General features: G+C 43.6%; 1 protein-coding gene across 1 annotated transcript in view; it reads left to right on the top strand.

Annotated features, from left to right (window-relative positions):
* The window catches only part of SV2B (synaptic vesicle glycoprotein 2B), a 187,983-nt gene that overhangs the window by 134,946 nt on the left and 40,383 nt on the right, over positions 1-12,654 (top strand). The window contains exons 3-4 of the mRNA XM_046654086.1: positions 9,822-10,002; positions 10,337-10,488. Of these exons, the coding sequence (XP_046510042.1) occupies positions 9,822-10,002; positions 10,337-10,488 (333 nt within the window). The remainder of the gene's footprint in view (positions 1-9,821; positions 10,003-10,336; positions 10,489-12,654) is intronic.

The raw sequence follows: 12,654 nt of genomic DNA, 5'->3' as shown, positions 1-12,654 counted from the left end.
TGGCCCCTGCCCTGCTCCACCACTTCGCTTGTTTCCCTCTCTTTATTTCTGCGAGATTGTGAGTGCCTTTGAAAGCGGAGGACTGGGACTTATTTAATCTCTATGCCCCTTTTCCATAGTCACTGATGTGTAGAGAATAGAGCTAAGCAAATTTCCTTGTAAAGATTTTGGTTTCCTCTCTTGATTTTTTATCAAATGCTCTGCCTCAGCGTCTAGCTTTCAGCCATACTTTACAGTTAATTAGCCCCATCGTGATTCCCCTGTTCTGGTCCTAGATCTCATCGGACACATGGTTCCACGCTCTAGAAGTGACCACAATGGCAGCCACAATTTGGTCTTTAGTGGAACGCTTGAGGGATCACTGAGTCTCATTGGGGAATGATCATATCCAGGATGCCCACAGGGCCCAGGAGACCTGTCAGAGATGTCGTACCTCTGTTGGCTTTAGCCCAGGTGACACCTCTTCTCAGCTGCTGTGGGAGATACCAAAGGGAAACTTTGCTTTTCTAAGACATCTCTAGAGTGGTAATATGTAAACAAGGTAATTTCAATGATCTCACAGCATCATCAAGAAATATTTCTTAATGCCTCTTGTTTTTAGCCTGAGAGAAGATTAAGGAAAATGCCAGTTACCCCTTCACCCCAGGCTAGTGTAAGCCTTGGTCAGAAACCTCACTAGTGTCCTGAATCCTTTCTGTTACAGTTGCTGCCACCATGGCTGTGGCCCTGTCTTCTACTCACCAAAGACGTAGACGGGGATCTGGGATCTGGTCTCCTCACAGGCTCCCCTCTTGGTCCAGAATATTGCCTCATGGTTTGAGCTTGGTTATGCGTTGCCTGGGATGGTGAAGTCTCTACGCTGCCTTGCCGGGTCTTCAGTTTCCCATAAGTACGGTTGGAGAAAGAGTCCCTTTCTGATTTAAGGTGCTACCCTTACACTATCTTACTGAAGCAAGGGGCTTCTGTCCCTCAGACTTCCCAGTCTGTCTGCAGACTCCCGCCTCTGGACCTGTTTTGGCCATACACAGAACCCAGAACTTCCAGGATGGGTGGTTCTGCTCTTCCGTAGGGTGGTGGCTTCTCCTGAGCTGAAGGGCTAGGCATGAATGAGTGTGTTACATCCTCAGACAGAGTGACAAATGCCTCATCCAGCCCTAGTGTCCTTGAACAGTGTTGGTGCATTTTTTCTTGTACGCCACTCCATATTTTGAGGTATTGATAAATCACCCAACTGTAAACCTAGATTTCTTCCATCAGATTTGGAAAACTTGATTTAGCTACTTCAAAAATTGCGGTCAAAGAGGAAAACTGAACTTCAGTTTCCTCATCTGTTAAATGAAAATATTAATACTTCCCTCACACAGTTGGAATGACAAATTGAAATTATTGTATGTTACCTAGCATAGCACCTAGTGCATGGTAGGGCTTAACAGATGCCAGTCTCTTTGTTCCTTCCTTTCTCCTCTCCACCATTGTTTCTGAATATCTTACGTGACATTTAGGAAAGAGTTCTAACTTTCAGTAGATTCATAAGTTAACCCACTTCCAAAGATTCACTTGCTTGAGTTTACGGGACACATGAAGAACTAGAAAAGTCCTACATGGTGATTGCCAGATTCGTTTCCACTAGACAAATTGTTAAAGCTAAACTTTTTCTGTGCTTAGTACCTAGACCCAAAAGAAAGTGTTTACTCATCCCAGAAGCTTCCAAACATCCAGATGTCATATAAACAAAGTGCTTAGCTGACCTGCCCAAGGCGTCTGATCTCATAGGGGTGTGCAGATGGATACCCTGATGTTCTTCCATGATTTAATACTAAAGCGAGTCTTCTCTAGGGGGTTCCCATATATGTTCAACCTTTATCACATTTACCACCTTATAGATCTATGAATCCCAGACCCGAGTCCAAGAGAATATTACCCTTCAAGAAGGTATATTTGGTTGAATAATAAAGAAATGGAATGAAAATCGTTCAGTTGGGAGATGCTGATTTTTATCCCTGCAAAGCATAGGCATACAGTCAGATAAATATTTGAGTGGTTGCGGGAAAAGGGAGTTCAGAATCCCCCCAGGATAATTAGTGCATTTAATTTCTATGTATTCAAGCGAAGGAAAAAAAGTTAGAAATGGCTTCTTTGTTCTTGGTTAATTGCTAAATAAAAAAGATTGCCAGGCAGGGACCTCTTCTTTCACATCTCCGTAAAAGCCAGGGCACTCTCATTGTGTATCTCCTCAGCCTGCTGCCTCTGGTGCTGAGGGGGTATATTCTGTCTGTGTGAAAAGCGTCTCTAGAGATGGCGAGAGGTTTGTTATACGTACCAGGTCTCTGGAAGGAAATTTGGCGTTGTGTCTTAGGAACCCGTTGTGTCTCATCGAGCCCCTTGGACCTCATGATTCCATTTCTTGGACTCAATTCCCAGCAAATAACCAGCAACACAGACAAGGACATATGCACAAAGATGTTCTTTGCTGAGTTATCTATCAAGTGGAAAAAGTAGGTTATGAAACTTCCCATACAGGATGGTCTCAACCATGTAGCTGTATGTGTACAAGGACAAAGAATAAAATATGCTAACAATAGCTATTTTTGAGTGGTAGTGTGATGGATAGTTTTTGCTTTGCTTTTGATAATTTTTTGGATTTTCCTACAGTGAATATGGATTATTTTAATATTATTTATTTCTTGAACAAATATTAATGGAGTACTTACTATGTGCCAGTCTGTGCACTAGGTGCTAGAGACACACTGGGGTCTCCATGCCAATGGACCTGACGCGGTCCCTTCCTCCAGGAGTTTATATCAAAGGAGTTTGACAAACGTTGAACCAAGAAATATATAATAGCAAATAGATATATGTGGTATGAAGGAAGGAATACCATGTTGCAGAAAGACTAGTGGGGACCAGAATTTTGTTTGGAATAGAGGTCAGCAAACCATGGCCCATGGCCTGTTTTTATTTTTACATTTTTAAAGGATTGTAAAGAAAAAAAGGAAAAAGAAGATGTCATAGAGACCATAGGACATCTACAAAGTCAATTATTTACAGCTGAAACATATCAGGTGTACATCATTATATTTATTCTGTGGCCCTTTACAGAAAAAGTTTGTTGAGTACTATTTTGGGACAATGTCTCTCTAAGGAGATGACATTTAATCTAGGAATTTAAGAAATGTAAGTGTTAGCAAAAAAAGTGTTTTTTCCCTCCGAAGTCTTGTTAGAGGAAACTTGAAAAATTTTTTAGTCAAAAAAAGCTTTTTATTGACATCTGGCTGCTTCTCCAGGTAGGAGAGAAGGAGGTACATTTAAAGGGCATACTACTATAAATAAGTTTATTCTGCTAGTCTCCATCCTCTTTCTTCAAATTCTTTTATTATACAGTTGGTTTGATTTTAAAATACCACCAACTTATTTTCATTTTTCTAATCCTGTGGCTTTCTCAGGTCACAGCCAATTCTAAGCTGTGCTACTTATAACAATAGCGACTTTTATTAATTGTGCATTTACCTTTGTTCCTGGCGTCCTGCTAGATACTTTGAACCCTCTGTCCTATATAATCCTAACAACTCTGCAAGATGAGTGCTATCATCTGAATTTTACAAAGAAGGAGCAATGATCAGAGAAGCTGCATGGGTTGCCTGTGGTCATGCTGCTGGTCATCCGTGGAGCCAGAACTACCACCCGGATGTCTCACCCTCCACTGGGCTTTCCCTTGTATGGCACCTATCAGTGCAGGCTCTTCCGTCTTCTCAGGAGGGGTATTCCATGTCCTTTGTGGGGTCATCACCCATTAAATGTCCTTCTCACCCCACCACATCCACTTCCCTTCACCCCCATTTCCCTTACTCTGCAAGTAGCAATCATGGTTTTTCATCTCTCTCAACAGCTCAGTATATTAGGGGGGCATTTCCTTAATATGCCGCTGAGCTTGTAGAGTGGGATTGAAGGATAATAGGCTTTCTGGCCTTCTAACTAGTCCCTTATCTGCTTCATGCTAAAGTAATTTTTGATAACTCCATTGCATTCTAATTTTCCAAATTTATTGTCTTAATTTCTTCTGCTAAAGACAGATTTTAAATGAGTTTAATAGCACAGCCATTTCAGAAGCGTCGTTAATTTCATATTTCTCTTCTCTATCCATAGGCTCATCTTTTCTCCATTCTTCCTTTTCAGAGCCTCCCCAAACAGTGGACAGGAGGAAAGGCTTCTTCCCTCTACTCTCCTAGGTTCAGTGGCTGGGACTCCTGTGAATTAAATGGACAAAAATCAGATTAACAGAGAAAAGAAGAGTTTATTAACATGTGCAGCGCACATACATATGAGTAACTCAAAGAGGTGGTTAGAACTCAGGCTAGATAGCGTCTTCACAAAGAACGATAAATGTGTAGACAAGTGACAAGACTAAGGAAAAGGGTTTTAGTCTTCCCAGGGTGGCAAACTGTGGGGAGGTGAATATATGGGGCCAAGTGTTTGAAGTTAGCATGGCTTTAGTAAGGTCTCTTATGTAGATTCCTCCTGGTGTTATGTCCGGGCTGATAAGAGTCTCTGGTGATTGAATCTGAGCTTGCTTTTAGGCAAATGTAGGGGAGGGCCCAGAGCGTTTTTCTGGAGTCTGCTCTTTCTCAACTGTCTTCAGTTCAAAATAATCCTGTTACCAAAGTGGCATGTTTTGGGGGAGCATATTCTGAGCCCTTACAAGAGCATTTTGAGAAGCTCTTCTTGTTCTTTCTAGTTCCTTCTTTGCCTTGGACACTGATGTTTGGTAGCAAAAGCACCAGGCTCAGAGCCAGGCGACGAGAAGTGCAGCGCCAGCAGATCCTGGGCCAGCAGAGAGGTTCCTGGAGAGTCGCTGACCTTCTCTGGGGCTCAACCTCCTGGTCTAGTAAAGTGAAGTGGTTGGATTCAGGCTTTAAGCTCTAAGATTCATCAGTCTGCCTCTGTGTCTGGATTGGTCAGGGTGTAGTCAGGAGACAGAAATCATACCAGATATTGGAACAGAGAGAATTTAATATAGAAATTATTAACTGGGTGAGTGAAATGTTTTTAAAAAGCATACTGAGGTCACGAATGCAGGGAACAGCTGCCACGCCTAGGACTGGGGAATAAAGGGAAGAGATTGGAATTATTATAATTTAGGAGCTCAGAGAAGGGGCCCCATGGAGCTACAACTCAGATCTCTGGAGAGGGGGCCCTGGCTGGCTGGTGCTGGTGTGGGACAGGAGGGAGGGGCAGGATGTGGCTGGTTCTTCTGATTGGATCCAGCTGCTCTGTGGACAGGCACTGCTGCTACCAGGTGAGGAAGTATTGCTCGGGTAGACCTTACGGGAATAGAAAGCACGGGTCCTTTCTTCCTTCTCCAGCCTTTAAGTCTCTCTCTAGTGCCCTGTGTTGGCAGGGCCTGGCAGGGAGCCACCAGCAAAGCACACATGTGGTTTGTGGACGAACTGAGGACTAGACGGGTGGCTTCAGAGCTGAGACACAATAGCTTAATAGCCTGCACCATGTTCATTGCTAAGATTGCAAACCGGTGGCCTAGAAGCCACTTATGGCCACATATGGTCCACAGACATGTCTTGTGTGGCTCTTGCAATAGTTTAATCAGAACTTTGTGTCTGGGCTTATTTTGTTAATCTGAATGTCTTCTTCTTGGGGAATCCACAGAACTTCATCTTTCATGATTTATATTTTTAAAAAGCAAATAAATGGGAAGGCAGCTTGGAGACTAGCCAGCACAGTAATCAGTTTACCAACATGGTGGTAAGGCCCTGGGAGGGGGAGAGGCTTTTCCTCCAAATCACCCAGCTGGTGAATGGGATCTTTGGGTTCCAAGGCCAGGATTCTCGCCACTAGCCCTCACCATGTTTCCAGGCCGATGGGTGTGCTCCAGCCTCTCACTGCTCAAAGTGTGGTCTGTGGACCAGCAGCACCAGTCGTGTTAGAAATGCAGAATCTTAAGCCTTACTCCTGACCTACCGGATTGGAAAATCAGAATCTGATTTTAACAAGATAGCTTCATGATTTGTGTGTACAGTGAAATTTGAGAAGTGCTGAAGATGGCTTTATTGAAGTGAAAAAAAAAATAAATGAACTTATCTGGTGCTAGTGTTTTCCTCTAGCGTGGGGCCAGGGTATAGGGTGTAAAATACTGGTTCCTGGTAAATCTCCTGACCATTCCTCTATTTCCCCTCTTCCCCTACTCCCAATTTATAGGGCCACACACATGCATGCAAATACCCCACCCCCGACACACATAACCACACGTGCATGTACTCATACATATGCATGCATACTCTCTCTCTCACGCACACGCACACACACCCTATGAGCCATTTCTGATCTGGCCTCTGTCCTGCCTTCCAGCCCGAATCCCTCACCAGGTTTCCCACCATGCTCTCCTCACACTGAACTACTTGCAGGTAGTTGCCCAAACACATCGGGCATCCTTTTTGGCTCCCTGTCTTTGCACATGCTGTCTGCCTCTGCCTGTGATACACTCCCCCCATCACAGAGATGGAGACCTGACTAACTTGTGTTTGTTCTTCAACAACAGCTCAATGCTTTTCTCTTGGAAGCCTTCCCACATGGAGGGAGGTGTGTCCAAGCCGCGTGCCTTCTCCGTGTTTCTGCAATACCTGTCATAGGCCTGTATTGGAGCTCTTTTTCTCAGCGGGAGATAATCACAGACTTTATTCTTTATCTCCTTGAATGGAAGGAACCATGCTCCACTTGGCAAGCAGTCCTGGGGATGAGCAAATGATGAAAGAATGAACTAAGACAGAGCTAAGAAGTCTGAGCAATGGTCATCTATAAAGAGCAGTAAGTGTAGTTGTTAAAGCATCACCTCTGAAGTCAGAACTACTCACTCAAAGTCTTGGTACCTCCACTAGTTGTATGACCTTGGGGAGCTTCTTTACATCTCTGTGAATCAAGTTCCCTGTATAAAATAGGGATAATAATAGTATCTACTTCAATGGGCTGTTGCAAGCATTAAATGGGGTCAGCAATGCCTGTGAAATGCTTGACAAGGAGTCTGTCTAGTGGGTAAATGCTCACTCTATGTTTGCTATTTTACTGCTATTATGTGATATATTAGGCTCCTTAAGGTTGTTAGGCACTTACTGTGCAGTTATCTATTGCTGTATAACTCAGTGGCTTAAAGCAACCATAGCATTTACTTTGCTCATGGATCTACAGTTTGGGCAGGACTCTCTCCCTCTTTCCCTCTCTCCTTCTCTTCCTTCCTTTCAACGTCTGTTTCTTTATTCCAGATGTTTATTGACCAGGTGTCATGGGATATTGGAAATTCTTGGCAAATTCTTGGAAGCTGAGGCCAAGAACGGTTGAAAGCTGAACAGACCTAACTTGGAAAAAAATTCTCTTCCTGCTCTGGTCTAGAAGTTTAAATTACCAAGTACGAGGAATGATGTACTGTGAGTTGGGCTGGTGATGATATCCCAGGGGTCTATCTTGAGGTCAGAGAGGAAGAGCAGGTTATTTCAGATGTGGCTATCTCAGATATTGTCTAAATCAGAGGAAGCAGAGCCCAGTTCTTTCCTGGGGAGGACCTGGTTGGGCATGGGCAGAGGACTTTTCCAATTGGTTGGAGCATCAGATGATGGTAGGAAACTAGCATGGGGACCAGGATCTCAGGACAAAGCCAGTCAGGCAGCATAGTATCACCAGGTGAGAGTAGTGGGGAGGCTGCAGCCTGAGGCTCACTCAGATTTTCTTGGTGGAGATGGGTCATGGTTCATTTTTCGTGGAGCTGGATCATGGCGACAGAAGATGGTTTTAAGATACTCTCATCAGTGAGTAAGGTGGTCCTGCTAGACATAACACTCAATGGCTCAGACCTGGGAAAGACTAAGTCTGCAGGGAAGCAGATGTTGGAAATGCTTGGTTGATCAGGGCTGATTCAGGCAGATAAACTCATAGTCTAGTAGGGAACACTGACCCACACTTTATTACAATACAGTATGACGCATGCGTGAGTTGGATTTGCAAGTCTTGACTCATTTTCTCAAACACAAGTGTCAGTGACTTAAAATTGTGGGAAATTGATCACTACATTTTCTGAGCTGTGGGCTGGGAAACTGTTGAAATAGAATGGGAAGACCTCTCTCCATCACTTCTCTGGGCATCTTCCAATTTTTGGAGAAACCTCAGGTCCAGGAGCATGGGTTCAGCAATGTCCCCTAGAGAGCCCCATGTTTGGCTCCCTTTGAGTCTTTGTCCAAATTTCCCATCTTGGTGGGGGCTTCCTGAACCACCTTATTTAAAATTGCCATCTACCTTCCACCCTGGCTCTCGCTATTCCCCTGCTCTGCAGTGCTTTTCTCTATAACTCTTATCAGTAACCCAGGTACTATATGTTGTACTCACTTATTTGTTTATTATCTCTTTTCCCCATCTAACATGTAAGCTCCTCAAAGGCAGAGATTTTCATGTGTTTGTATCCTGCTGTGTCCCCAGTAATGAAAACACCGCTTACCTAATAACAGACATTTCGTAAATACTTGCAGACTCATAGGCTTGTTTCATGAAGTGACATCATATAGGGAAAAGAAAAGAGAAATAACATATTTCGTGACTGTGAGCTAAATAGAGATTAAAAGTTACAATGCAGGTGAGCGAGGAAAATCCTATTTAGTGAAAACCATTGATGATACCAAAGTTATTTCTTTTCAGAGGATAAAATAATAAAAGAAGGAAGTCTGTCACAGAAGAAGATAAAGCAGAGCGTAGTCAAATTTCTCTTTTTGGGAACCTACCTTCAGTTGGATCAACCAGCAAATTGAAGCTCTGCTTTAGGTCGAACCTTCTCAGCACATATCTGCATAAATAAAGCATCTGCAGGTCCAGGAGAAAGCTTCCTTTCTGTGAAAGAGGATTTGTGTTCATTGTTTGATTTACAGTCGAGGCTGGGCAAAAGGATACTTAGATATAATTTGTATTCAATATTTTCTCTGCATGAAAGACATTCTGAGAAATTTCCTTCATGGGTTTAGTAAAGATCTATTAAAATAATGTAGGTACTTAGCATGGTCATTGATAATGGGTAAGCACTCAATATTTAACAGGAAAGAATTATCCATATGCTTCTGGAGATTTGCCACCTCTGTGAGGATGCTGGTTTTTCACTGGAACACCATAAACGTGTCTACAACAATGTATTTATATGATATCTCAAATTAACTAATTTTATCATAAGGCAAGCAGTAGTTACATGTGTTCAAGAAAGGGCAGCTCGTTGCTACTCTCTTCCACATTCCACTAAGAAACATGAACACTGGCTGTAGCTTGTAAAGGTCCTTCTTGGGTATTTTTTATAATAGCTGATCTTGATTGCAATCTTGTTGTTTTTCACTTGCACCATTTTCGTCCCTCCTAATGTTCCTCATACCTGCTTTGCTATGGTTTTCCCTGAAATTTTTCTCTTTAAACACAACCCTGCAGGTAAGGACACTTTTTTTTTTTTTGCTTAACAATAAAATGACAGCATTACCCTCCTCTGTGGATTCTGCATCTAAGAGGAGTCTTTAAGAAATGTACATCATCCCGCTCGTGGTTGATCTATTTCAGTACGTGTACATATGTGTAAACCTGGTGAGTCTATTTTTTTTGAATAGCATTTCTAAGATGTCACATTTGGATAGCACTTCTAATTTGCCACCGACATCTGTTACATTCCACCCTTTATGGCTGTGACACGGAATTTCCAGGATGCATAAAAATAGACGTTGAATTTTCTAAAACATCACATGGTCTCTAATGTCTGTCTACTCTCTCCTCCCTCTCCCCTTTCTCTCTTCTCTTCAAAGGGCTCATAGTCTACCTAGGAATGATGGCAGGGGCCTTTGTCCTGGGGGGCCTGGCCGATAAGCTGGGGAGGAAGAGAGTCCTCAGCATGTCGCTGGCTGTCAACGCCTCCTTCGCTTCCCTCTCCTCTTTCGTGCAAGGATATGGCGCCTTCCTCTTCTGCCGACTCATCTCAGGCATAGGGTAAGTAATTGCAGAGCCTCAGCTGGACCCTCCCAGACCAATGGCCCATTCGTTCTGGTACTCTTGCTCTGAGTGGTCCTCCAGAAAACCTTGGACTGGGTATTTTGTTTGACTTCCAAGATACTGTATTAAAGTTGAAGCTTAGAAAGGGGTTAGGTTGCAAAGTCAGTGTATATGGTCAAAATAACCCAACACCTTGTTGGCTGGTCTTTCAAATTCACTGAGTTGTTTTACCACAGAGCCTAAGACTGGGCTATAAGGCAACTTGGTTTCTGCTATGACCATTTTTAGTGTATGACTTGCTTTTTTTCTTTTTGGCATTTTCTCTCTGCAGTATTGGGGGTGCTCTGCCCATTGTGTTTACCTATTTTTCTGAATTCTTGTCTCGGGAGAAGAGAGGAGAGCACCTCAGTTGGTTGGGCATCTTCTGGATGACTGGGGGCATCTATGCGTCTGCCATGGCCTGGAGCATCATTCCACACTACGGTGAGTGCACTGGCTTAAAGAAGCCCAGCGACCCGTTTCTATGGCACCTGCATCTGAACAACATTTCCTATCCACAGTCTCATTCCTCATACTCACACACATTTTCTGTGTATGATCCTGGTCTTTCTAAAGAACTTCCAACACTGGAGACACATTGCTGGTTTCGATACACATGTCTTTCTGGAAATAATACAGTCTGTCCTCTCTCTCTCCCTCTCTTCTTTTCTTTCTTCTTTCCTTCCTTTCATTTGAAAGCATTGCAACCTTCATCTCCTCCAGCCTTCCTCCCCTGGGTAAGTTAAGCTCTGGTACCCCAGTTTATAGTGGATGTAACAGAACCCAAGAGAAGTTGGTAACATGGCTAAGGTCATGCCCCTGGCGTGACCTTGAATCCTGGTGCCCAACCCCTACCCCTGTGTGGCAGTCCACTCTGGTGCCTGCCCTCACTCTCGTTTGGCTGCAGAAGGGAAACAGCCCTTACAAGGTCTTGGTTTCAGCCGGGGCAATTTTATTATCCTGGATAATTGCAAAAACTGGAATCTCTGGACAGAGATCTGGCAACATTAACTTTCACAATTGGTTTTGTCAAGAGTAAATTAGGGAGAAGGCAGCAGTCTTGAATTCGATTGTGCCTTTTGAGTATCCTGGGCAATGCCATCTCCATCCTTCAAAACCATTCCATGAACCACCAGTTATGGGTGCAGGCTTTGCCATCATTTAGAATTCTGCAGACAGATGGGAGGCGCAGACAACGGCCCCTGCAGCTAACCAACACTTCTCTACCCATTTACCTCCTTGGTGTCCTTGTTTTAAATCTGACCCTCTCTGTGTGCTCTGAGCTAATGGATGCTCCATATATATCTTTTTAAGAAGACGCTTGGGTGTAGACAATGTCTACTGTATTAGTTGAGAAGATGCTAGGTGCATTACCCTGATAACCTGATAAACCCTGAAATCTCAATGGTTTGACACAGTAGAGGCACAGGAGTGCCTCCTGTAAAGTCTGGCTGATGTTTCTGATCTGCAGGGGGCTCTGCTGCGTCAGGAGTTTCGGGGGTCTCCCTTCCAGCATGTGATTCTGCCATCTTCAGCGTGTGGCTTGGAGGTCTCCGGGGTGGGGAAAGAGCGTGAGCAGTTGTGTGTAGGTGGTTTTGAAGGACAGGCTAGGAAGTGGAGCATATCCTCTCTGCTCACATCCCATCGGCCCCAAATCTGTAATATGATTACACCCTCCTGCAAAGGATGCTTGGAAACATAATCTAGTTATGTGCCCAGAAAGTAGAGGAAATGGCTTTGGGAACATCATGGAATCTTTGCCATATCTAGTATTTGAGAACCCACTGGATTTTGTAGCAGAAACAGAAGAAATCTGAACATGGATCATGAAATAAAGAGTTGAAGAGTTTTTTAGATAATTCTGTCACCAAAAGTGGCTCTCCATAATTTTAGATACAAAATTGTCTTACTCCTAGTTTCAGGCTCTGCCCTCTACCCTTCACCCAAACACACACTTTAATTATCCATATGCTATGCTGTTGATTATATGAGTCTGAGGAATTGCCTTTTTTTCCTCACAATACTTGCTATAGTATCATTTCCCCTGTTAACTGATCCAAATGGGTGAACACTAAGACATTATTTCCACATTTGAGTTAAGTGAGTAAAAAACCTTTTTGGGGAGGGAGACAAATAAAATCAGACTAAAAGCTGAGTCAGAATAGTGGTGCTGTGTGATCTAGGACAAGTCACTCCCTTTTGTCCAGCCTTGGTTCCTTCACCTGTAAGATGGAGGGAAGAAGGGAGCAAAGAGAATGGACTGTAGAGATCTGTGCCAGCCTAACATTCAGCAGTTCTTGGGATGCCAAGAGGAATGACGGGAAAATTTTTGAGATGACTCTAGTACTCAGGCTAGCTTCCCTTCTGGCAGCATTATTAATTTAGACCTTCTGTTTGTAGACTGCTTATTCCATGAGGGAAGCACGCCTCACACCTGACCAATGAGCAAAGGTCTTTAGCTTCCCTCTGATTGGATCAGCTTAGGTCATGTGCCCACCTCAGCCAATCACTATACCCCAGAGGATCCAAAGCCCGAATGGTTTCGATGTACTTCCTTCTGCATCCCTGGTACCCAAACCACATGTCTGCAACACTGTGGAGAAGCAAGGA

The sequence above is a fragment of the Equus quagga genome, chromosome 2, assembly GCF_021613505.1.
Source record: "Equus quagga isolate Etosha38 chromosome 2, UCLA_HA_Equagga_1.0, whole genome shotgun sequence".
In the NCBI taxonomy this organism is placed as follows: Eukaryota; Metazoa; Chordata; class Mammalia; order Perissodactyla; family Equidae; genus Equus; species Equus quagga.
This window is presented reverse-complemented; position numbering and strand designations above follow the sequence as displayed.